Genomic DNA, 27625 nt, shown 5'->3' on the forward strand with positions numbered 1-27625 from the left:
ATGATAAAATGGCTTGGTGAGCACCTGGCTTCCAGTTAGGGTCAACTCACAATTATCCTGCCTTTAAAAAAAAATTGATCTACAGAGATAGGTAGAAGATAGTTTCCAGGAAGGAAGAAAATTGGGAAGGAAAGAAGATTTTCTTTCTAATTACAACAGACCAAGACTTTTCCTTGGAGACTAAAAGCAAAAATGGGAGTGGACAGCTTTCCATTTCTCTTATTTCAACAGAGACTTGTGCAGAGGATAATGAAAATAGGCACCATTCTCCAAAGAAGACTCTCTCTAATGAGTGATGAGATTGGCCTAAAATACAAATAGCTATTTAAATGCCTATGATGTGACTGTCTAGCAGAGAGGCAGAGGCTGAGGTCAGCTTGTTTGCCAAAAGCATGCACTGACCCAAAGTTTGGGATAGCAGCCTCAGGCCAAACATTCTCTCAGCCCTAGTTAATTCCCTGGTAGTTCCTCTGCACCAAGTGCTCTAGGCTTGCATATTTTTAATATTTATACAGAAAAACTTTGACAGAAAAGGTTGAGGGAAGCTGAGGGCAGCATGTTAATCAAAAGCCTTGAATCAAGGTTTCTTAACAGGTTAATGGTTGCAATATTCTGGGGTGAGTTTCTAGGGCTGAGGAAACTTTTTTGACCAAAAAAAGAAAAAAGCTAGCACTTAAAAAACACAAAAAAGAAACTAGAAAAAATACCAGCAAAAAATCAACTAATAATTTTAAAACAATCAACTTTATTTTTAAAATTGCACAATGAGCTGTCCTTTTTCCCTAAGGTAAGTAGCAAGATCAAAGACACACACTAACTGTAGTACCTGCATTGTGTGTAGCACCCCATCACCAACACACACAATACTCTGGACACAAATCCTTCTTTCACAATATCCTTAATAATGACTCATATCCTCTGACTGTCATGCACAAGAACTGAAAGCCAGGACGTTTTCCTGAATAATTAATTTCACCTGACATCAGATACCTGGTCAGGTGAATTCTGTCTTAAAAGTGTCACTGTCCATGGGGGGGTATATCCATACATCTTGAACCATTATATGGTCCATGCAGGTGGGGGCTGAACACCCAGGAATTGTGTAGCCAAGTGCCAGGTGGTCCATGCAGAAATGTTTGAAGGGTTGCTCTTCAAAAAAAATCCTCTACAGGAAATATAAAACCATGACATGTTCTCCACAGACAATATGGATGCTCTGTGTGATGGAATTGAAGTAAGACATCATTCCTCATGCTCCTTACCTCTGAAGAAGTGGGTTTGCAGTAGCCAGCTCCAAACACTAGATTTTCTAATGACATACTGGACTGGTCTGCTCCTGCCTCCAGGTTGCCTTTACCAAGCCATGAACCTTTCCCTGGACGAGCAAAACTGCAAGGAGAAAAATCGAGAAGAAAAAAGTAATCAGAGGAGCATTGTTAGAGAAGAACCATTGTTGTCCCAGCATTATTTCCTTGTTTGGAAAATATTTGCAGTTTTGCTTTTGTTTATTTCAAGTTGTATTGTAAATTCATGTTTTTCTTGAAAATTATCATTGTCCAGTGTGCAGTAGCTCAAGTAATGTGAATGAAGTTTGTTTGCTAGGCATTCAGGTGAGTGGTTTAACTGTTTTAACTCACTCCTTTATCAGCTTTCTTTTAGATCTTTTTCCAGAATAACATCTCACCAACACAACGTTTCCATCTACCCACATGGATCACATTCTTATGCAACTTCTCATCAGCTTGCACTTTGATGGATGCAACATCTTTCTCTCTGGCTTTAACCACATTGCCCTTCCTCTTTGAGTTATGCATGATCTCTGGCTTTAACCACATTGCCCTTCCTCTTTGAGTTATGCATGATCTCCTAACTACCAATATCTTTTCTAATTCACCCCAAACTTATAGATAGGAAGTTCTGTTGCCACTTCTCACTCTCCCATGGCATTAGCTTTCAGCATCAAAAGGAGAAGACTTCAGCCAAAAAAGTACATTTCTTTTTTCTGGGTGCTATGTGATTTCACTGTTATCCAAATTCTTCCACAAAAAACTGACTATTGTAGTCAGTGCTCCCTTCTGGCTATTCTTATACATTTGCTGTTGAAGACCCAAGACCATTAAGGGTGGAATAACCTGTCTGGAGTTTACTCAGCATTCAAGCCCACCAGAGTATTGATGCACAGTCAGGGCTCATACTTTGGATTAATATGAGCAGTACTTATGCCCCAGTTAATGATGTGGGCTGCCTTTATATTCATTGGAGAGGAATTGACATTTCCAGCATGAGTCATTTCTTGCTAAAGCAGTGATATCAAACAGATCAGAGGAATTTTACCCCCCAAGTATTTAATTTTAATTGTGGACTCTAAAGAGAAGCTGGACTGTCTCATCAACAACTGGAGATGAGATAACCATACTGTTAGTCCCTCTGATAACACATGCTGTACACAAACTACATCAAGATTTCAAGAGGGAAATCAGTCTACTTGTGGGGAATGCAATGAGTCAAATTACAAACTGTGATCGCTATAAAGTGCAATGAAAGTAACCAGAAGGGTTCTTAAAAAACGTGCAGGCAAAGGTGGAACTGAAATAATGAACTGATTAGAGAAAGGGAAAACACATTTGCTGTTTGCCCCAAGTGCAGAGGCAACGCCACTGGCATTGTGCTACAGCTTCCAGACTGGGATCACCAGCCACAGGTAACTGATGCCCATCCAAGCATCCCAAATTCGTACCCAGGAGACCTGGTCTTCTTGAAAGAATAAAAACTTCCAGGATGGAGAGCACAAGAAACATCTTAAAAGCACAATGTGCCAGAACTAGAAGCCACAGGGAAGTGCCACTCCTGCTGCAACGCCTTTCCAATCCGAGCTTATTCCTCTATGTAGATGTGTATCATGTGGCCACATCAGCTCAGATAAAACTAATGAACAGATATCTACACCAGATTCAGTTTCAAAGGACAGATGAAAGTGCTGAGTGCTGTGCAGAAACACACATAAAATGGAGAATTATGGAATCACAGAACATCCTGAGGTGGAAAGGATCCACAAGAATCACCAAAATCCAACTCTTAACACTGCACAGGGCATCCCCAAGAATCACACCATGTGCCCAAACACATTGCCCAAGTGCTTCTTGAACTCTGGAAGGATTTATATTAAAGATATAAACAACAACAAAAAAAAAAATCATTAATAGCCATACAAAAGGCAAGATTCTGGTGTGAAACAGTTTTGCAACACTGGAAAAAGAATCTCAAGCAAAATTACAAATTGGACCAGTTTCAGAAGGTTAAACACAAATCCCTGTCTTGTCTGTAGAACAAAACTGTTGCTTGTTATAGATAAATACTGGCAAAAAGGTCATTCCACAAGGAGGATGGGGTAGAACAAATCAGCAAATATCTATTCTTGCTTACGTATATTTTAATTTATGTGATCAAAGCAATTTCCAGTTGGTTTCTTTTAAGCAGCATGAAGTCTTTCCATGTATTTCCTACATGCATCATTTAAGATAAAAGCAATAAATAAATAAACAAATAAATAAAGCTGTTTCCAACAGACAAGAGCTATACACGGCTCCGAACAATTTCAGCTGTTATTGAACCACGCAGTCTGCTGTGGTCTACTGAAAAGGCTCAAGAAACCAAAATAAAAAAAACATTGCTCTGGTATTAGAGAGAGAAGCTTAAACAAATGTTCTGTGCACACGAAAAACTCCTCATTTGAATATGAGCAAAGCTTTCAAAGGTTTAAAGGGAAAGAAGAGCACTTTTTAAAGCTTTTTTTTTTAATTTATCATTTGCTTTTACAGCAGAGAAGGGTTTTAAATCTGTTGGTTTTATGGAAATTGATTTCACATAGCACTGTAAAACAAAGACCTTTTTTGGGAAACATGCCAAAACATCATCAGTCTGCTGAGAGAAAGTTTACGTGGAAGGCTTACACACTGCTGAGTCCCTCCAATGTTGTCTGAAGTACATTATGATGGAAGAAAATTTTATTAGCAAAAACAGGTTAATTTGCCACATGAATTATTTTTTTCTCTATATTTATTTCTTCTAGTTATTTCTGCAAACATGCTCATTTGTATGAATCATGAACCTTGGTTACTTATGTTTTTATTTGGAGTATTTAATAGCACTGATTTAATATCAACATTTAGATCCTTATCCAGTATGATAACCTCAGCTTTTAATTGGAGTCAGGATAAAACAGGTCAAAAGAGGTAACATGTGTGTGTGCCCAAGAGGATTAAAGTGTGTGCAGAACTATTAATATTGTCAGTAAAATGTTTTATGGGTTCTTTTTGAGCTGGCCTTTTGATGATCTTACCCATGAGACCATGAGTTGTGAGGCCATGGCACAGGTTACCAGGAGAATTTGTAGATGCTCCATTCCTGGAAGGTTTTAAGGCCAGGTTGGATGGGGCCCTGAGCAACCTGGTCCAGTGGAAAGTGTCCCTGCCCATGGCAGGGAATGAGATGATCTTTAAGGTCCCTTCCAACCCAAACCATTCTATAATTCTATTATTTTATACCCTTATCCTTCAAAGGAGTCTCCCAGTTATTACAGCAGTCATCTGTGGACACACAGTACAGTAAACTGCCTTGAAAAGTCAATTTTTTTTTCCTTCGTTACAGCCTGCAAGATACAGCAATCAAAATTTAAGACCTTTCTGACTCAAAGGTTATATTTGAGTAATTATTTCCAGCAGTCATGGTTACCTTCTATGAATTTGTGTCCATGACTTTGTGATTTATACTTTTGGCCTCTGCAACATCTCTTGGAATGAATTGCTCGTTGTAATAAGTGCTGAACTTTCTAGTTCTTTTGAACTTGCTATTGCAGAATTTAATATGGCAACACTAGGTTATTGTGTAGCACAAAATATTAAATTATCATTCCCTGGTTTTTTATCTTCTGTGGACAAATATCATACTTATAAATGAAATGACAGCTTCCTAGCATAAGAAGTTAAATGGTGTTGATAAATGTTAGTTCAGATGTGTTACTGAAGCAAATCAGAACAATTACTTTAGGGTAGTTTAATAGAAAACCATGAACTCTTTCAGATTCACCCAAAAAAGAAATACTTTTATTTCATTTTTAGTTTTGTTTTGGGGTTTGGCATATTTCTTTTTGTAGCAGGGAAGGGTTTAGTTGCTTGTGGTTTTTTTGGTAAGTAAAACAAATTTTTTTATGAAGCTAAGTTCTTAGCAGAATGGGAGAAAAATTAGGATCTGATTCTTACTTGGGAAAAAAAAAACCTATCTTGCATTATATGAAATTATCAAACTGTAAAAAAAAAACCCAAACAACCTCCATACACACATAATCATCACATTTCTAATAATAAGAAATTACAATCTTGTGAGTAAACCGTGACTGGAAATCCAAGAAATAAACTTGTATCCCATTTATGCCAGATCCTTAGAGAAATCACTTCTTTATATTTCAGTCCCTTATACATAAAATATTACTTCTTTAAAAATTGAAAATATGTCAGTCCCATAGAAATAGCATAACTCAGAATTAAACCCTCATAGTCCCTACTACCATGTGTTTGCATTTCACCAGTAACTGCCTTCTCCCACAGATCAGGAAAATTGTAATGACAACACTAATTTCCCTCATTGTTTTAACTCAAAACTTTAATATAGCTTTTGGGAAATTCCTCCTGGCACATGGCCATAGGGTACGTGGCCGATCTGTCATTTGTTTTAAGAATAATCTGCGGATGTTTAGGGATTGTGTCCCTCTAGATATGGTCCTCTCTTTCACTAAGGTTATAGTCAGCAACCATAAAATGTTCTGAGCTTTTTGGGTAAAACTGATAAGGTTTATTAAAATTAAATTTTAATGAAAATACATATCTCTCCTTAGATACCAAACAGAGTCAAGGGGGAATCTGGTTTGAAATCTTCAGTGATTTTGACTGCTGGAAAATGCTGGCTCATTTGTCCTGAACTTAACCTTAGTTACTATAAAACTTGAAAGTAGATAAAGCCATGTGGTGATATTTAATTTACTTTTGAGTGGGATTTTTCTTTTTAAATTTGACTCAGAAATTGTCATGTTTTTCTTATGTGATTTCTCAGCTGAAAGCACAGGATAATGGCATGCCAAAGTGGAGGTCTATCTTTGCAGATATGAAACAAACTACCAAATAAAAGAAAATTCAAAGGAAAAATCATCCAGTTATTATCGATGAGTTCTTAGGGGAAAATAAGACTGGAAAATAAACCAGTATTCTTCTAACATATTATGGAAAGAATATTTACTATATAAAATTTCCATTTTCTTTCTACAGATTAATTTATTTTCAAACAGAGTGGAAAGGAAAAATAAATTAAGAACTTTAGTCCCCATATTTGTGCAGTTTCAGACACAAGCTGCCCACAGGAATCAGCAACATTTCCGTCTGTAGGAAAATGGAGCTGCATAATCTGCACCCAGATTCAAGGTAGACAAGGCAGCTCAGTGCATGTGTCTTTTAGAGATGGATCAGTTTGCTTTTGAGGAACAGGAGGATGCCTGGAAGTAAACAAATTTAGGTGAGATAAAATTGCTCAAGGGGCAGGGTGGCCTAATTTCTCAGTGTAGTGAAGAGAACTAGATCAGGGCTAGATCAGCAATCTTTAAATACGCTGTGTCCCTCTGATTCTGTTTCCTCTTCCAGAAAGAACAATGTAAAGGCACTGAAAAACTGATTATTAGTGTTTTGGTTGCTCTACCAACAACATTTATATTATATTATTCCCCCATATCAGATTCCACCAAGATTTCTTGTTTTTCCACAGTGATTTGGAGATAAGCAATTAAGAATTCAATGTTAACAAGTAAAATCCTGAAAGCCTACTTTGTTTTTTTGCATAAACTTATGTATGGAATTAGGGAAAAGAATAGAAAGTTGAGGAGAATCCAGAAATCTGGGAAAAATAAACCCCTTTCATGTGTAAGCAAGAGGAAACAGGTTTGGCAGCTGCCCACGGTAAAGGATCTGCTTATCTGCAGTGATTTCAAGACTGGCTTTTTAAAATTTCCTTGGTGGATTGGGTTTTTATTTTTTGGGTTTTTTTTTTTTTTTTTTTTGGGAAGCAGTGAAGAGCTCTCTAGAATTAATGAACCACGTTTCTTGTGTTTGCTTCCTGAGTCCAGTGTAAGGCACTGTGCTTGCAGTGTGCCTGAGACTAAGCACACCTCTACAGACTTCACAGACCCACCACATTTTCCTTGGGAAAAAATCCAGAAATAGTTCTTGAAGTCTGAGTTATGCCAGAGCAAAGTGTCTTTTCGAACAGCTGCAGCTGGGCTAATGAGCACAGGCTGCACTTACTGCCCTGGCTGGTGACAGGGAGCTAAGGGAGAAGTCAGTGCCTCGGGCCAGAAACCAAACTCATCCATACAAATGAGAAAACTTGAGTCCAAAGCCCCCACTCCTCCTCCTCCTCACCTTCCTCTTACAAGTGTCTGCTCACATTTAGCCTCTGGATCTTATGTAAGAGAATGGAAGCATTTAGGCTGTTTATGGAGGCCAGTGCCCCAGCAGAAAAGCATTCTCAAGCTCTACCATTGTTCCCTTTTTTTTTGTTATCTTTTGATGGGCACACCGTGCTCATCTCCTGTCAGCCTGGGTAAGCCCTCCCCTTTCCAAAGAGAACTGCCACTTGTGTCATATTAGGATGTGGCATCCAACTCCAGCTGTGGGTTCTGCTCTATTTCTCCCACATTCTAAAAGTCTGAAATGCTACTCCATGATCTGCAGGTGCCCAAAACACTCAGTGCAGACACCACAGCCAGCAGAGCAGCTGTCACTGCTCCAGCCCTGGTGTCACAGTGTCCTGCTGTGCCTCGTCAAAGGGTTTGGGTTTAGGGCAAGACACATGTGAGGGGAGAAATGTTTCAGTTCAAGACAACAGCTATCACAATCACTGAGCCCTACACCTCAGTTCTCCTCTGTTATTCCACTCCTGCCTGGAAAGAAAAGTCTTGAACTTGGTCCCTGGCAGTCCAGCTTCCTGAGCCACTCCTGGGGTGCTTTTTAGAGAAGTCAAAGATCTCCAAGAATCAGAGAAAATGTTTTTAACCAAGCTCTGGCTCGGTGCTCAGCAAGGACAAGTAAAACCAAGCAGTCCCTTCCCTGCTGCAGAGGGATGCAGCTGCCCAAGGAGCAAGGAGATGAGGCAATCCAAGCACCAAAGCATCACACCATGCTTATGGTCATCCCACAGGTACAGCAAATATGATTGCTCTGCAGATAAGTGGGCCCACAAGACCCCCATGAGGTTCAACAGATCCAAGTGTCACCCCCGAGTTTGGATATTCCGAGGCTGAACAACCCCAGCTCTCTCAGCCTGTCCTCAGAGGAGCCCTGCAAAGAAGGGTTCTGGTGGATGGAAAACTGGGCTCTGGCATCCCCAGCACAGGAAATTGTGGGATAGTGTGAACCTCTCAGAACAGGCCCAGAGGAGGCCACAAAAATGATCAGAGGGCTGGAGCATCTCTCCTCTGAGGACAGGCTGAGAGAGCTGGGGTCGTTCAGCCTCGAGAAGAAAAGGCTCCAAGGTGACCTTGCATCACCTTTCAGCACCTAAGGGTAGCTTATATAAAAGAGGGAGATGTTTGGCAAGGGGATGTAGTGATAGGAGAAGGGGAAATGTTTTTATACTGAAAAAGAGATTTATTTCAGATTTTAGGATTAATATTTTTTACTGTGAGGATGGTGAGGCCCTTACACAGGTTGCCCAGAGAATCTGTGGCTGCTCTATCCATTGAAGTGTTAAAGGCCAGGTTGAATGGGACTTGGAGCAACCTGGGATAGTGGAAAGTGTCCCTGCTCATGGAAGAGGAGTTGGACCTAAAATATATTTAAGGTACCTTCCAACCCAAACCTGTACTAACAAAGCTGGATATGAATTCATGCAAAGTCTGCCTCACCACCTTCCTACTCAGCCTCTCACTTCCTCAGTAAATCCACAAAGCCATTAGCAGTGGCCATGAACTTGGACTCTATCAAAAAGCTGTGTTGCACTTTTTAGAAAAGCTGAATCACAAAATTTCCATCCAGAAGCCTGCAAAGGATCCCAGACATGTGAATTTCACTCATTCTCAGGTTGGTAGAAGGTGAGGGCTTCAAAGTCTCAAACCTAATGTAATATTTATTATATCAGAATTTTTAACAGGACAAACATCAATATCAAAATGTTCATTTGTCAGAGAAGCAGGAGGTAATGGAGGCACCCTGGAAAGGTTTCCCCAGAAGGAGCTGTTTGTGAGTATACGTTACCCTGAAGGGAGAGGCCTGGCTTGCTCTTGCTGGTTTTCCTCTTTAAACACAAACAACACGGAAGAACTTGAACAAGAGTATCTAATTTGTCATCAGAGCTGACAAAATATGAAAAGCTGAGTCCACAGGGCATGGATGAGCTGATAGATGTGCTTCAGGCAAAGTGGTGTTACAGGAAAACTTCAATACAGCAGTGAATTTCAATTTTACATATTTTAATGTAAATTTATGTGATTTTATTTACATTTATGCAACTTTATGCAATTTTATTTACATTTTCTGGGTAGGTCTAGGACTGTTGCAATTTTACATATGGCTCTACAGATATGTGTAGGAATAATGTGTATAAGCACACAAGGTATGTACCATGATGGGGCAGTTTAAGGCAGCAAATGAAACCACAGTGAAACACTGCGTAGATATTTTTTCCTTCCTTATGTAATTCCATCCCATCCTTGGATGTGTTCAAGGCCAGCCTGGATGGGGCTTTGAACAGACTGATCTAGTGGGAGGTGTCCCTGCCCATATGAGGAGGGCTGGAACTAACTGATCTTTAAGGTTCCTTCCAACCCAGTCCATTTGGTGATTGTATTATTTAGGGTTTATTTTTTTCTATAGTGTGACAAAAAAAAAAACAAACAAAAAAAAAAAAAAAAACAAAAAAACCCCCACAAAACTCCATAGTCATTCAGGTTCTATTGTGTTATGAAAAAAAAAATCTGATGGTATATTTAATTTTTTTATGCTCCTAATAGGTTCCAATGATAAATGATAAAAAGGAAAGTTCTGAGCTGTGGGAAACCCAAATAAGATTTAATTGTCTGGCTTTGTTTTAGAGTGCTTGGAAGTGCCATTTATTTTACATTACTGTCTTCATCCTGATTTATACTTGATTATACTTGAATGCATGATATAAAAACTCTTCGGGTTTGGAATATTTATCAGAAAGAAGATAAATCCTCACTATCACACTTTAAAATGATTTTATGGGCTTAAGCAAGTGAGACTGTATATTGTGCTGCCAAAAATCTTCATTCCATCACATTAAGTAAATACATTGTGTACTTCACAAATGTCCACAAAATAGTATTTTAAAAGCTATAATAATCTGACTATGGAACAGTTGCTCATCATGTGATTTATGCCTAATAGCAGCAACAAGGCTGTGCAACCCCGTTCATTAGCGGATAATACAGAACTGAAAACAGTCATTAAGCCTCTTAAGCTATTGTTCTTTCATCCTTTCCTGTAGTAGAACAATGAGCAAATTATCTGATCAAAAGTATCTGGTTAGAAGTAGTCTGTTGGAATCTAATTCACTGTTTAAAAAGTCAACACACAGAAAATCAGAGATACAGCAGTTACCTGTATCATATCAGCAGAACAGAGATATGTCACTCTGATCTGCTGATAGGAGACACATCCCTGTCACATATCACAGAATCATTCTGCCTTAGAATGCTTTGGTTTGGAAGGGACATTAAAGGTTTTCTGGTTTCAACCTTCCTGCCATGAGCAAGAATTCCTTCCACTAGACCAGGTTGCTCAAAGCCCCTTCCAATTTGACCTTGAACAGTTTCAGGGATGGGGCATCCACAACTTCTCAACTTCTCACAACCTCAAGCTCAACCTCTTACAATCCCAATTCATTCTGTGGCATAATGTTCAAGCAATGCCTTTACACTAATGGAGAGCTGAAGCAAAGAAGTATTAGGTCAAAATGCAAAACCTGAGGAAAACAAACTCTACAGATTCATCTTTCCTTTCTGACACCATGCTGTTCACACAATATTGGACAAAATGAAGATCTCTTGGTCATTTCAGAAAAAAGACCTTGCCAGAGTTAAGGGCAGCTGAACAAATCAGAACACTCCATTTTGCTTCAAAACCAAAGGAGTTCCCTCCCTCCCAGCCCTCTCTATCTCATGTGCTGACAAGATTGGGCTCTAAGTAAATTGCCAGGACGACCTTTGCTTCCCTTCACCTGCACAAAATATTGGAGGATACTGACCTCTAGACCTGTTTTACTTGAAGGAGTTCTGAATTATTTTCTTGTCATTATGAATCAGATAACATAAACCACACCTAGACCCCATGGCAGCTGGTATTATAGTGCTGCACAGTCAAATCAGAGGATGCTGTAAAGGAAAATCCAGTGGAGCCTTAGCCAGCGCTGACTCCTGTGTGCCTCCTCCTAACCACTTTATGAATTATGCTCATGTACAGAGGCCATGGATGAGTCCAGCTGTCTTGAATGCTTTACAGATCATCAGAGAGGAAAAACATAAATGTTTTTAGTTGCTTTTAGAATAAAGAGGAAAAACAATCAAGGAAAACACAATTTGCACTTTCCTCATTACAGATGGGGAAAGGAGATCAAGACTAATCCAAATTCTCTTTCCCAAAATTTTGTTATTTTTTGACCAGACCCCCAGTGTCTTACCAAGGGAAAAGGCCCGTGTCATAGTTTAGTTCTACACCCCAACCTCCAGACTCTCAGCCCAGGACTAAAAAACCTTTAAATTAAATTATTCTCTCTGACATCCTCTGCCCATTACCTGATCAGAGGCTGGTGCAGAGCCACCAGGGACGCGTGCACGGTGACGGAGACCACGGACAGGTGGAAGTAGTCGAACATGACAGGGACGTGGTGGTGCAGCCCTCGGTGGGGGTGGAAGTGCAGGCACAGAGTGCGGCTGCTGATCATGGGGATGGCTGGCACATCCCTCAGCCTGCAAGGGAAAGGGGTTCACAGGGGTCAGTGAAAGGCTGAGCTGGCACAGCCTGCAACGTGCTACAGGCAGCAGACAGAGACGGTTCGAGGTGAAACTTTATCGCTCCCCAGCTCCATAAGTGTTAACGCAACTGAAGAGCATCTTGTGCTGTGCTCATGCCAAACATAAATATTAATACTAATGTAGATATAATTAACATAAATAAAAATAAAAAAACCATAAAGAACATATGCAGAGTTATATATGAATATGCAGTATAAAAGAAGAACAGATGTGACACAATTCTGGTTTTCCCCAGTGATTGCCCTCGATGCTCAGCTATGCACTAGTTGGCACATCAAGATCTAAATAGCAGAAGCAAATGAATTTAGCAAACTGTTCAGTTTATTTGAGTGTTCATAGATGGGACACCACACTGCTTGTGTTCTATGTAAGAACAATCAGCTCAGAAAATCTGTGAGAGTTAGAAGCAGTCCTGTGTCAGACACAGCTGAAAATATTCTGAGTACCTTTCCAGTTTGTCAATCTGAAAAAAACTTTTTGGAAGAGGCCAAAATTCAAAAGAGAAATTGAAGTAATTGAGGAGAAACTGTCCAAGTTGGATTAGCTTCTCTGGAATTTGGGTTGGTTTTTTTTGGGTTTTTTTTCAGTAAATGAAAGTCAAGACTTTAATTTAAATTTTGTTTATAACTATTCCAGAATAACCATCCTAGGGTGCAGTCAACCACATGACATCTGAGTCATCTACAGGACAGGAGACTGAGCTGTAAACCTGGAGCATGACTAAACAGATCCTCCCAATGCAAGTGAAACTTCTAAAGAGGAATTATTTTAAGGCATTAAAGACACTTCTGAAGACAATTGTTTCCCAGAGCTCAGAAAACCTAGGAATAGATGGCTGAGTGGTGCATGGTTAGTTCCAAGAAATATTTCAATGATATTTGCAGAATATAATTTTCTAAAAATCACTACTTTTGTTTATAGTAAATTACACTAATCTTTCAGGTGATAACAGAAATTAGGTGTAGAGTTTAGAGCACAATTCCATAACCTGAATGTTTCAGTTCTTTTTATTTTTGACTGTGACTTAATGGTTGGGGTTTTTTTTTCTCTCTTCAAGACCCCTAAGCACTTGACTGATATCCTCCCTGCCTGAAAGAACAAGTTTTTTTCTTTTTGTATGTTGAAGACAACAGAAACATGTTCTTGAAATTTGTTTGTGTGCTCTGTGGGTATGCAGAAAATCCCACGGGGACAGTCTCAGCATGAAATACAGCTCAGATGATTTCTCTGAATCCCCTCCCACTCCCCATAAATGCTACTCTAGTCACTGGAAGCCTTTTCCCTGATTCAGTGAGGCTCAAAAATATCTGGGAACACACTTCCTGCTACGTCTCAGGAAGGGATGCTACTCCCACTTCACCTAAGTTTACAGAATCAAATTCAGTTAGAAGAAATCAAATTCAATAGAAAGACTACTCCCTCCTAAAATGCAGAGACTATTTTCTAAATAGAAGAAAAGTGATTAGCATGTTCATAACTCCTGTCTTCAGCCAGAAAATATTTCATTGCCTCCTGAGATAAATGCATTCCTGAGTCACAGACCCTGACCACATAGAGGTCAATGATGATATTCCCTTTAACAGCAGCAAAGATAGACCAACACTTAAAACCTTTGAGAAATTTACACTTCAAGGAGAAAAAAATGTTCTCCCTTTAAGCAGGAATATGAGATACACACTTCAAATACAGAGAGAAGAAACAGGAAAACTTCAACACTAAGGCAAATGGAAGCCTTATCAAAGCTCTCCTTTTTTAAAAAGGACTCATTTCATCAAAGTAATTTTCCAGTTGAACAGACCCCCACATTACCAACTGAGCTTTAAACCAGCACTTACTGTTGGTCACTATCAGTAAAGTGCAGGTCCAGCTTGAGCTGAAAATCTGCCTCGTTCAATGCATCTTCCACCTGCAAAAAGAGAGAGACAAGGTTACCTTTGTAAGTTGGCACCTACAACACACAAGGCAAAGGTGGGTGGGTTTGTCTGATAAGAGCAAAGGCAAAACCACACAGCAACAGCAGCATGACAGCATAGAGGCAGAACGAAACAAATGTGACAGTGAGTCAAGGTAATTGCTGAAGGAGTCAGAGGAACAGAGCAGTCAGAGATGTTATCTGCCACCAGCTGCCATGGCATGTCAAAAAAATCACTCCAGACAAGAGGAACCAGAGATCATCAAGCTCTGCATCCTTGCTCTTGCACACCAAGAGCCAGAAGGGCATTTCTGAGGCTCCTCTTCCTCCCTGAGTGAGCCTTTATTTGGGTAATCTTATAAAAAAAAAACAAGGACCAGGTTTTCCTGGCTGAGAAACAGTCATAAATCCATGTGGTTACCTACCTGTAACTAATATAAATTTCAAAGTTTACAGCTTAAAACATTCAGAAATAGCTCAAATAATTCTGGAAATTTCTGATCACTCATCATTGATCTTTGAGTTTGTCTCAGCAAACCAAGGCTTTTCTGCCCCACGGTCATTCTTCCAGGCCCTCAGCAGACTCATGGAGGTATTTTGCCATTGTAAAACATTTCCTTTCCAGAACTCAAAGGTTGGTTGTTTTTAAAACTAAAATATGAGTTTAACTTGTTGCATGGCTGAGTGTGTCTACATGAGGCAGGATTCTACTCACCAAAACCACTGAAGAAATCACGTGTGACTTGCTGTACCTCCATTCTAACTCATCTAACAGGTCCCACCAGAAAAATTACCCTTTTTTTATTGTTAATAAAATAGTTTTATTGGATTTTTGGAGACAGTGCTAGAGCTAGTAGTTCATTACCTTCACCAGGAAAGAACTAAATTGGATAACACATCCCAGCTTGGCACAGTTAAAACAACTGTAATCAATGGAAATAAATAAATTAGAATAGGATTAAGATGTCCAGCACTTTCTTATTCACTCCTTGAAATGTCAATTCTTCCCCAAGAAAAACAGGTTTAATAGAATAAAAAAATAATAATTTCTAACAACCTAAATGGAAATATGAACAAAAAAAAATTACACACTTTATAACCAAAATAGTCTTTTTCTGTAAGTGTAAACATCCTTTACAGCATGACAGAACACAGCAGGAGGTGCACAGAAATAAATGTGGAAAATTGAAGATATTCACTGGGGGTGTGATATTATAAATACAACCTTTTTTTAGTCACAAAAAGGTGATGTGAGAGGTATGGGTTCTGTCTTCTGCCAGTGTCAAGCAGCAAGCAGAGGCAGAGAGTGACGTGCACCATCCTGAGGTACCCACTGGAGAAGGACAATTAATTTCTGTTTGTGCCTGTCTCTTTCCAATGACAGTAGGTAGAACTTAGAGAAATATCTTGGCCTAGTTACATTTACACTTTAGACAGTTTAAAATAGGCAAGATGAACTCTGCTTTCCAAAGTTGATCATCATCTTCTTAACAACAGAGCACAGATTACACTAAAAATGCACTGAAGGCAACATCAGAGGCATAAAACATTCATAAAACAAATAGCATAAACCATATTTAGTCAGGTATTCCAAAGGTGAAACTGGATCAATAATGTACAATCTGCTCCTGTTGAAGTAAGAAAATTGAGAGTCAAAGATTGGTTGTGCTTCCAAGACATTCTGAAAGATGTTGTATTTAATCCTTTCTGAAGTAATATGATATTTCTTCTAGCATGACCACAGGCACAGAGATGTGAAGGGAAAATTTCCGCTTCTATATACTGAAAATGTGCTTTCTCTTTTGTGATTGTCTCAAAATACCTGGAAGTATGCCTTTCATTAAAAAAAAAAAAAAAAAAAAAAGAAACAAAAAACATCGCCCAAAAAAAAAAAAAGACAGTTTTCCTTTTTAATGAGTTGCTATCACTAAAAATCACAGTCGCCAGCAGTGGCAAAAAAAGTAATCATTACTGAAGCTATATTCTGAATTTAAACTAGGAATTCAGTACAGTGCTTCAGACAAAGCAAACCTCCTCCTCTAAATAAAGGGGATGAAATTTTGAGTCTGTACCAGCGCTGCTGAGCACCTGCAACAGCCACTGAGATCTGAGTCTGCTCCAAACACGTTCAGTAGCTGGTGACACTCACCCCAAGCACCTTGAAGCAGTGAGCAGATGCCTGAGAGACCAGGAAATATTCTTCACTGCATGGGGTCATGCAGTAAACTGCATAAATTAGATATTTTTATTCCCAAAATTGTATTGAAATCAGACTGATCCGAATAGTGCAAAACCCCACATAAAACCGATCAAAGTTTTTATTAACGAGGTAACATTTTCTTTTTCCTTCACTAATATTTAACCATTTAGCCAGAGTGTCAAACTGAATGATCTGGATGTCCCAGATCACTTAAAAATACAAAATCTAATATACTGTGTTATTCCAGCTTGCCTCACTCTGTTCTCTCCCTGCTACTAAATTTTCCCTGAACAGGGCCAGCAAGGAAGAAGCCAGACAAGTAATCTATTCTACTGCATGATGAGAGAGGCAAAGCTTCTTCTCTAATAAGAATAAGAGAAGAATTTCTTTCTAATAAGAAAGAAAGCAAAATCTTATGAAAATAAATTAGAGCTCTTTGTAGCAATAAATTCTCCTCCAGCCCTGCAATATTGTTTCCTTTGAATTTAAAAAATGCTGTATGTTGGGACAATATAGGGAAAAAAAAAATCAAATAAAGCACCATTTATATGGTGAATGGCATGTTCAGTGCCACTTCTAGACAAATAATAGGGCTTCCTTTGGTTTCATACCAGGCAAAAAAAAAAAAGAAAAAGTATTTACATATTTAAGCATATCTAGGGTTATGCTAGAAGAGGAGGGGGAGAACTAAAAAAAAAAAAAAAAAAAGCAAATAATCTAATTTGGACATTCACATTTGTTTTGCTGTTTGGTTTTTTAGTTTTTTGGGGTTTTCTTTTCATTGTGTCTATCTCAGCAAAACGTCTCATCAGCAAAACTACCTGAGCACCAGGAGGAACAATGCTCTCCTAATATAATACTGTATAATTCCAGCTCTGACAGCACAAACTGCATGGAGTGTATGGACTCCATACTTGCATTACCCAGACTAAATCCTTTGCCTGTTTATCATAGCTTCCATCCACAGACAAAAACAGTGAACAGAACCTTCATCCTCAACCAAGAAAAATCACCATAGCGCACAAGAGACACATAAAAAGATTCACATCTGTTGTGTGCTAAATAAATTAAGAGTTATGAACACAGATGATATTTAAAACACTTTAAAAATCTCTAGCTGACTTGCCAACACCACATTGCAAGGATTTCATCCAACATAGGAGATTATGTGACAAAGATACAAAACTGTCTCTGAATAGTTGTGGATGTAGTAGTGGTACACTTCAGTCTCTCCCACATTTATATCAAATTTGCAAAGCTGTGAAGGACAAGACATCAAAGCAGAAAAAAGAAGCCTAAAAGCATTAAACAGAAGTTAATTGTGCTAATCTGCTCAATACACAAACATTTTTACAGGTCTTTTATTTTTTGTATTTGATTCTTTAGAGTGCCTTTAGCAACTCATCTGGAACAACAAACATGTTTATCCTCTTGTTCTACATTCCTGAAAACCCAAAGTTACTTCACCACACAGAAAAAATAAGTTTATCTCAAATCCACTCTGTAAATACAGAATTGGGCAGTTGTCTCCTGGCTGTACTATTGTGATTCTTAATCATATTTATCTACCCTTCCCAACATGTCCTCTTCCCAAGGAATCTCCTATGGAAAGCCAAGTGGTGCTGCATACAGCACATCAAGAGTCACCATGAGTTTTAGCTGTGAGGCATCTTGTGGGGTACTTTTTGTTTTCCATTTCATGAGGTGCACAACTTTCCTGAATAATAATGCAAAAATAATCAGAAATCATTCCTTCTCAGCACAGTGAAAACTGCTGTAATTTGAGGGGAGGGATATTTAGTCAGAGGTACTCCACAGAGGAAGGATAAAATTAATATTGGATAAAGCATGCTGGGACACCTTCCTAACAAATATTGATAGACTTGCATTAAGTAAATTTTCACATAAGCACAAACCAACAATTCTAGGGAGGAATAAATTGATGACATCATCATTAAAAAAAAAAATAAACCAAACCAAAACAGCAAAAGGAAAGTGGGAGAAAAAAGGAATCATGTTAAGCTTAAATTGGGCTCTCAAGCTGTTTTAATTTAGATCTCTATATAACATGTATATATATGCTTTGAAATAGAATGAAAAAAGAGATTTTAAATCTCATCATGATCAAATAGAAAGTTACACAAAGGACAGGTGAGTGTTTCTGGCCCTGAGTTCAACACACAGCACATGATTCACACTGGCTGTGTAACTCATAGTGCCTCCTTTTGATGACAAGCTGATTTGGCAAAGATGCTGTTGTGTCTCTTGTCACCACCGAGGTCAAATACCAATGCCATACCAGTCCTTGGGCTGGCAAAGCACAGTGATGGCAAATGGGTCATGCCTGAATGCCATTCTACTGTGACACTCTCTCCCCTTCCTATTTAAGATTTCAGCAAAACAGAGCTCTCCATGGACGAAGACTGCTCCACTCTTGTAGCTCCTGGCAACAGGAATTGCTGCTGGAAGACTTTGGTTTCACATCAGCAAGGTTAAACCACAAGTGCTCTACAAGCTGGGTGTCCCAGATTGTGTTTTTACCTTGTGTAAGTGCTTCTGTTGCCTGAAGGAGTGGCTGGAAAGAGGGGAGAAGGGTCTCAGGATGGACATGTTGTGCTGGGGTACCACAGAAAACAAAAGGGTTGTACAAGGACTCCAAGGAAGGGAAAGATCCAGAAGCTCCCCCATGGGTTCCTGCAGTCAGGAGCACCAAGGACAGAGGCCAGGAGACCTCTGAAGGATGGAAAGGGGCTGGGTAGCTGTAGAAAAATTCAGTCACAAGAAAGGAGGGGAAGAGAGTAATAATAATGGATGGAAGTAGTAGTGGGTCCTAAAAAGAAGCACCAGACTCACAGTTTTCTCAGGTGGGGCTGTGTTAAGTGTGTGATCCAGCACACAAATGATAAATTATGGTTGAGATACTTGAGTTTCTGATATTATGACTTACCAGAGTATGTCAATATCTTATTCCACTGGAAATCCAAGGTGTAGCCTGCTCCTCATAAACAGGCACAATGTAGAGGGTCTCTCTGACCTCATGCAGAGTTTTACAGTGTCAACATGTACAAACAAGTAAATCACAGGTATTTATGGGTACAGGACAGCCAATCTCCTCCTAATTCAGCTGCTGGTGTATTCCCTCCAGTTTTGCTGGAGGGAAAACTGTGCCTTTACCTCCAGCAGCTGCATTCATGAAACCTCTGGCAGCACATGGACTTCTGAAATGGAGATACCTGTGCAACGCACACCTAAAGTTAAGTAAGAGGAGTCCCAGCCCTGCTGGTTTTTATTGCAATCCAAAAAACTCACCCTTTCACCATCCAGAAGCAGGTGCACTCTGAAGTTCATGGTCTCATTAAGAACGATCTCTTCATTTCTGTACAAAATCTGAAATATTCTGCTGTAAACATTGTTTTCATGAACACAGGTCGAGCAAAGGCTGGAATCACCTGCACAAAACACAGACATAATCCTGGTGTGATTTCAGCTGGGAGATTAATTTGTATCCTATGATTTCACTCCAGGGTTACCTAAGTAGTACTTGTAATTAAACACTTGCATTTTCAATAATTAATGGTAGTAGAGCAGGCTGTTATTGTGGGTTGCAGGTTCACAGACATGGTATTTAAAGAAAACAAATGCTAAACTGCAGGCAGACTGGATTTCAAAGTGAGAATGCTTGATCCTGTCACAGCATTTATCCTATTAACATTATTTCTAATAAAAGCATCAAATGCTTTATTTGGTGCACCCAGCACCATGTGGACTGTGGGAGTTCACCTGTGAAACTTCATATTTTATCTGCAAAGGGCATCTTTCAGAAGAGGGAATTTTCTATTCATCTCTGGTACTCCCAGAAGTTACTGCTTGGGAGGGGGGACAATAATCAATAGCAGATCTTGTATGTAGAAACTGGAAGTGCAGAGGCATCTTAAAATACAGAAACATAAAAATAGGTATTTTTTTCAAGATGCCTGTGTATTCCTTCAGGTCCTTGGCACATGTAAGAGATGCCAATTTGGTCCCAAAAAAATTGGATAAATCAAAGGAACTCAAGAACCAAAACTATAAGCTTCTCCACAACAAATTCAGCCAATAGCATCACCTGTGTGCTGATGTATCAAATGATCACAAATAAACATCACAAAACTCAGGTGGGATTTATCCTTTGTAACTTTTACGTGCCTCCAGTGATGTATTTTGTTTCGGTTACAATGAAGCCTATGGAATTTAGGACATCATTTAAAAAAAAATGCAAGCTTTATACTGAGGAAAATTTTTGCTTCAAGTCAACTGCTTTTTGAGCAATTCCATTTTCAGTAAGAGGAAAAAAAACCTGTGGCTTGCTGAGCTATACCAACTCACACTGGAGAGAACATTCACTGTACCACAGTGAATGCCTTCCAGAGGAGCCTGCAATGACAGTGTGACTTTTAAATGAACAATTGGGCACCCGAGTTAGGAACTTTCAAGGTTTATCATGGCTGATAATCTGGTAATCAGAATCCCCTGCTAATTCTATTTCCATAGCAGAAAACATAACAGAAAACAAACCAAACAAAAAAAAGGTACTGAGGAAAAGTCGACAAGTGAATGGAGTTTTGTCATTAAAAAATTAGTTTAGTGGTGCCAGACTGCTCGTACTGGAATAGAGTGGACACTGAAATATCTCAAAAAAGAAAAGATTGTATGTGGCAGAGTTGACTAAATGACAATAGGACCAATAAAACTTGATCTAATTAATTAGGAGAATCATAGTGCTGTCATCCAGGCTACATTCAAATAATTTTCCTATTACTGACTTTTATCAAGCACACTCAGGAGCAGCACAAGTATTTCATCCTGCTATTGTCTGCCCACCACCCAATCTGCACACTAGTTATGCATGAATCTAGGCAGCCTAGATAAATACATATTTATTTTCATGTGCTACACCAGTAGGCTAGAATGTTTTAGCCTGATTAGCTCTTCAAAAGCATGCAGTCATATTTATTTTAATTTAAACCTCATGATATTACAGACACTGCAAAAATCATATTAGAGGTATAAGCATTCTTACTCCTAGCTGGCAGACAAAAGAAACTTTATGTTATTTGATTTGGATATTGATACACTGGCACTCTTCTCAGATAGAAACTTTAATCTCATTTTCTTTTCAAACACACCCCTGAGCAGACTACTCCTCATGTGTAATTGCTTTAGGAGCTGGATTTGCAAAGTGGCATAAGGAATAATTTCTCTTGTTGGAAAGGTCAAAGTCAACGTCACGCTGACAGTGTTTGGGGCTGCCTCAAATCAGAGTATGTTACAGGGCCAAAAATCACTCAGTTTTAAGCAGGGAGTCCTTCTTTGCAGATACCTGGCAGAGAACTATGGCAGATTAGTGACTGATCTGCCCCTAAACACATCCATCCCTGCCTACTTCAGTAGCCACAGGTGGCTTCTCCCCCCTCTTAGAGAACGACCTAAGGCTGCAGCAGGAATTTCCTCAGAGAGCAGCTTGGCAGACTTGGCAATGATGACAGCAATGCAGGGATCCTGTCTCTCAAAGCAAAGGGGAATCACAACATCTCACAGATATTTTCCTTCAGGCTGCAGCACCCACTGGTGTATTCTGTGCTTCAGGTACAGACAGGGACCAGGGTACCTCACCCTGCTGCAGCTTCTTGCACTAACTAGAAGCAGTTGCCGCTTCAAACGTATCCTTCATCAGTCTACTCCATGAGAACATCATAATCCTGATACCTTTTCCAAACTTCCCCCAGTTCCTGGGATTCCTTCTGAAACCTATGTCTCTCTAAACCCCAGGTGGCAGACAGTGGCACTGAGGCTGGCATTTGTCACAGCTGCCACTGTTCAGAGAGTGTTGGTGCAGAAGACACAGCAGGTGTACAGCAGATGCATCCCTGTGCTCACACAAGGACCTCTGTCCTTTGGCACAAAGCACAGGAGGGTGTGATAGAGAAGATTGGAGCCATGGGTTTTCACACATCTCTTTCTAGTACAACCTCAGCTGTTCAAAAATCCCAGCAGTCGCAGGCAGCCCAAAGGAGACAGACACACTGTGTGGAAACTGCTGGGAGCTCCCACTCCCTGGTGAGATCTGGAGCTACAATTCTACTGACCTGCATTTATTCCACAGTTTCAAATGGCTGAGCTTTGGTGAATTCAAAAAAGAAAGTCTAATTTTGTGGTAATGAATGTTTGATCAGTAAATTTCCCTGTCAGGAGATTTATTGAGACATGTGCAGTATTCCTATGCTAGAAAGAATCCTGATTTCTTTCTTAAGTGTCTATTCCATTTACTACTTATTATCTTTGGGTTGAATAGTTCTTCAGGCTATCTGGAAAGCGAAAGAGCTCTCAGAGCTGTGAGAGCCATTGCAAGTATAAAGAGGAGAGTTGTGTTCCTCAGGGATTCAGAGGATGAGAAAAGCCTGTTTATGCATCCCTCTTTACTATTCTTTCCATGCCATCCCACCATCATTCTCAGAAATTCCTCCACAGGCTATTGAACAATGGCATTTTTAAAAAAGGAAGGGGGAAAAGGCTCTTTGCACTTATGGATGCACAGGCTGCTGGCCCAGAGCAGTCACTATAGCATGTCCTGCTTTCCCTCTCTCCCCATTCACCATCTTACAAGTGTCCCCAGATACACTTTAGTCTACCTAACTTTCCCATCTGGGTGCTTCTATAGATGGAGGTTTCTAAATATTATTGCAGCACATCATACAGAAATTACTCATCTCTTTAAAGATTCAGAGAGGGGTTATTTAGATCCTGGAGGCCCTTGAAAAATTTTCTCCAGATAATCTTACAAGAAAGGAATTGATGGCTAGGTGACCTGTAAACAATTTTGTTACGTATTTAAAACTTAATTTAGTGAGACTAGAAACCATAGAATTCTAACCACTGCCAGGACAAAGGCACTGAGGTGGGTTGGGGTGGTGGATGTCTGAGGCAGATGGGAAGGGGAAGGAGAAGGGAAGACCACCAGAAACCTTAGCCTTGTTCTGAGACATGTGACAAACCCCATCAAACCCCCTGATCAAACACACTTAATCATAGCTTTGATGTTGGCAGTAGGTATATTTTGATAAAGCAGATAATGAAATCTTCTTCTCTTGACTGTTGTGCTATTTGTGTTTTGAAGGAGTGTGATATGCCAGAAAAATTGGCATTTCTAATTGAAAGCACTGAAAGTGTTTTCTGAATACTGAACTTCACTGAAACTGAAGTTCAGAAACACTGGAAGTGTTGCTGGACAGACTGGCAGTGTCCCTCAGCTGGTGCAAAGATGTGACAGGGACTCAAATTTTCCTGCCTTTTAAATATTCTCATTGGTGTAATTTCCCCCAAGAGAACCCTCACACCACACCCATTCATGTGAGGAGAGGGAAACATTTCTAGGGAAAAGTAATGGAAGGTGGTGGCAATATTCTGCAGGTCAGAACTGTTCCCTTGAACTTTCTAAGAGCCTAATACACACACTAGATAGATTAGCACTCCTTCTCTCAAACTCCAACAGTCAATTTTATCCCAAGTGTTCACTCCAGGAAATCCAAATTATACATTTTTCAACTCTGAGCATTTATAGCATTCTTTCTCTGCTTTCATCATGCCTAAATGATATCACTTTCCTTTAAAATTCTTTTATTTGAACCCTCTTTTATTCATTTTTTTTCTAACTGCTATAAAAATGGTTTGAGAAGTTTCATGATTGTTCTAGATCAATAACTCTCCCATGGAGCAAACAATGACACATGCATATCCCAACCTCAGATTTCTACCAAGGAGAGACTCTGAGATGGCAAAGTCTTGATGAGACTTGAGATAAATTATTTCCCCAGAGCCACCAGAGTCACATGAGCCCTTGCTGTTTGCAAAGCAATAGGACTGGCTGGTCCTTGTGCCCTCTGCATTGTGTCTGCTATGTCAGTGCTCCAAGCTTGCCGGCTGGAATCTTTCCATAATTACATTTTTGATTGCACTTCCTCATGACGTCTCTACCTGCCAATGAAAACTGGAATCAGTGTCAACCAACAACAGCACCCTGGTATGAAAACCCAGATCTGCCCAGCAGTATTAATCTTTGAGAAGTCGTGGAGGTCTGTTCATATATATTTTTTCAAAACTTTAAAATATAAATTCCTTGTGGCACAGCCCTTATCAAAGAACCAGTGCATGAGGGAATGTTCCTCTGACAGGAGGATACCTTAAAAGTCATGAGTGAGTTTGTTTTGTAGAGGTTAGAAAAGGAAAGTTAAAAATCCTTCATTACCTCGTCTCACATTACTTTCTAGCTCTATTTCCAACAGGCACTAGGAGCATGAAAAAAACATTGGAGTTGATTCTTTGGTTTATTTTAAAGTTACTATCACACTAAGAATAACTTTTAATGTTAGATTTCTCCATACAACAAGGACTGTGAGACCTAAATGAAACAGGAAAAATTTGTTTCTCCAACGGAAACGCATGAAAACCTCCTGCACAGCAAATTATATCCTACACAACTTTTCTTTTAAACCTGTAGGTCTTGGCTACAGAATGCTGAGAATTTCAGGGGAAAACAACACATTTATACCCATCTGTACACTTTTTTTTTAGTACACTTTAACTTCTGAGTTTAACAAAGGAAGAGCAGAGACAGGATTTACCTGAACTCTGTCCTCTATTCTGCAGCCTATAAAAGTATTATTAATTAATACTTTTTTTAAATATTAATTTTTTTAAAAGTAATTTTTTTTGTTATTATTCTAAATATAAAATTACAACTCCAGGCCTTTGAGAAGGACAACCAGCTTTCTCTAGAATTAGCTCTCTGCAGTTTCATGGGTACTGTGTCAGAGGTCTAAAATAAATAAGGAGTGCTTAAACAGTCAGGAAAAATCCATATGGAAAACAGATCTAACTTTAGGTCTAGCCTCTTTAATGTCTTGATGTCTATAGCACTTGAAATTAGATAATTACTCAAATGCTGGCAACTTCTTGAATCTCTCTTGCTATCTGGGAAAAGCAGTATTATTATGCTGCTATTCAGATAAATGGAAAAGCAGGATTCTGCTAAGCTTTGTTTTAATGAAAGAGATGCTCTCCAGTAATGTAGGACAATCAATATACTGCAGCTGTAAAAAGAGCTTTACTGTAAATATTTCTTTATAAATACCAGCACACGCTTAAACCTTTGTATTTCAGCCTAATTCATGGCCATGAGAAGCATATCATGTTGTGTTTCCACAGAAGAAAGTCTTTAAAGGCAGATGGTTCATTCTCCCAGGTCACTCGTGCACAGACAGCGGGAGGGCAGTGCAAGGCACTCACTTGAGAATGAGCTGTGAACGTTTTGAAACTTTTCTACCCACAAACCTTATGCTGCTGCCCACGCAGCCATGTGGTGTCAGCAGTTCATGTGATCTGCCTCTGTGGAAAGCTGGCTGTGGGTAAATCCCAGCAGAAGGCATCTGAACCCAGCCACACGACCTCGCCCTGGAGCCACTTGGAAGCAATTGCAGAGTCAGTTAAACAGGGGTGAACAGGGAGGGTGGCAATGAACAGGTGGAGAGAGTATCATAAAATATGAGAACCCTGGATGATGAGAATTTCAGACTTTCTGTCCTGTCAGGCACTGGCACCCAAGAGAACACTGCATTTGACCTGAGGCCAGGGAGAAGCTTCCAAAACTGAGTGAGAACTGGGTGATGGGTGTGTAGTTTGAATAGAAGTGTAATATCACATGGTAGAAAACTTAGAGTTTAAGGTTTTAGAAATAGTCATATATATAGAGCTAAGATTGAGGTTTTAGGGCTGTGGCTGGTCCTTCTTCTTCAGTTTCTTCTTCATGAGTTTGGTAGTATTTTGTATTTGGGGGTATTTTGTAATTGGACAGTCCGCATTTGGACGGACGGATGATTAGTTATTGGGTGATAGAAAGATAATTAGGTGTCATTTCTTAATTGGATAGTTTATCCTTAAAAAAATTGTAGAGAGAGATACATGGCCATTTTGTACCTAGTTAGAGCAAAGTACTGTAGAACTCACAGCTTGTGAGACTGCAACATAGATAAGAACTAATAGACATCTGAGTCTGAACGAGAAATACCATCTCGCAATTTAATCCTGACCTTGGCAGGAAAGAATCAAAGAACCCATTAATAAAATAATCACATAATCACACGATGGTTTGGGTTAGAAGAGATTTTAAAGATCCTCTAGCTCCAATCCCCTGCCATGGGAAGGGGCAGCTTCCACTAGACCAGGCTGCTCTAAGCCCCATCCACCCTGGACTCGAACAGCTCCAGGGATGGGACATCCCCAGCTCCTCTGTGCAGCCTGTGCCAGGGCCTCACCACCCTCACAGGAAAGAAAGGATTTCTTCCTAACATCTAATCTAAATCTCTCCTCTTTTAGATTAAAATTATTGCTCTTGTCCTATTCCTATTTGTATAAAAAGTCCCTCTCTCTTTTTTTTTTAAGTACTGGAAGGCTGCAATGAGGCCTCCCCAAAGCATTTAAAATCTCAGTCTGGACTAGCTGAAATCCACATGTAATCTGAGTGATCTCTGCAACTCACAGCATCCTGGTTGGTACTGCCATAAACACAACCCAAACCTCTCTCTTGAATGAGCATCTCCCTCACCCATCCATACATTTGCTGTCCTGTTCCTTGGCCTTTACCATCTGAAATTCCCACTAATCTCACAAGTAGAGCTGGTTCTTGCTCAGAACCCCTACCAAAAAAGAAAAAAAAGTTTCTAAGTTTCCTTGACAGCTCAAATCTTCTATTATTGTCAGACTTCTTAAATACTTGCAGGCCACTCTATTTTGGTATCTTTAAGAGAAAATTAAGACATGTAAGTATTCCTCACATGAAGAGTAGGCCATTTTTCCAGAACCCAAGCAAGCACTGTGCTGAAAAATGTAAAAGGAGATCAGAAAACCTTTTGCAAATATCCCTGTTTATCTAACTTTCTTTTTTTCCTTTACCATCTGTTGGAGCCATATGCCTTCTTAAATTAGAGCTATTTATAGGTCTTCACCAATACTAATCAAATAGTGGTAACTCTTGCAAATTTCAACTGGAATTTTAATTTCTCCTTGATAAAAATTCTTCCAAACCAGTTCTGAAAGGGTTTTTCTGGTTTGCTGGACTTAGGTGCACAGCAGTTAGACATGTCACACTCATGTCCATCTTAACACATGAGAGAAATTAATAAAAAGCTGTGGAAGTAGTAAGAGCTAAAGTACAGCTCCTACCAAGCACATTAGGTGGGGTGACTTTGGGACAGAAAATGACTGTGTCTGATAAATACCCACTGACACATTCTGGAGCAGACTTCTTGGTGATTTGAGTTTTCCTTCACCGCCCCTGTGCTGCTGTAGTGAGTGAAAGAGAGGAAAGAAATAACTTTGTCACAAAATCAGT

The 27625-nt window shown here is 39.5% G+C and overlaps 1 protein-coding gene across 4 annotated transcripts in view; it reads right to left on the reverse strand.

Moving 5' to 3' along the window:
- FAM135B (family with sequence similarity 135 member B) overlaps window positions 1-27625 on the reverse strand; it is a 200638-nt gene that overhangs the window by 59101 nt on the left and 113912 nt on the right. For all 4 annotated transcript variants that reach the window (XR_012054296.1, XM_030266744.4, XM_002188541.6 and 1 more), the window contains exons 4-7: window positions 19513-19652; window positions 13927-13997; window positions 11852-12025; window positions 1263-1389 (exon numbers count right to left, since the gene is read on the reverse strand). Coding sequence is in view for 3 of the 4 variants with exons in the window: in XM_030266744.4 (XP_030122604.4) it covers window positions 1263-1389; window positions 11852-12025; window positions 13927-13997; window positions 19513-19652 (512 nt within the window). In the remaining variant the exon portion in view is untranslated. The remainder of the gene's footprint in view (window positions 1-1262; window positions 1390-11851; window positions 12026-13926; window positions 13998-19512; window positions 19653-27625) is intronic.

This window comes from Taeniopygia guttata, chromosome 2 (assembly GCF_048771995.1).
Source record: "Taeniopygia guttata chromosome 2, bTaeGut7.mat, whole genome shotgun sequence".
NCBI classification, from domain to species: Eukaryota; Metazoa; Chordata; class Aves; order Passeriformes; family Estrildidae; genus Taeniopygia; species Taeniopygia guttata.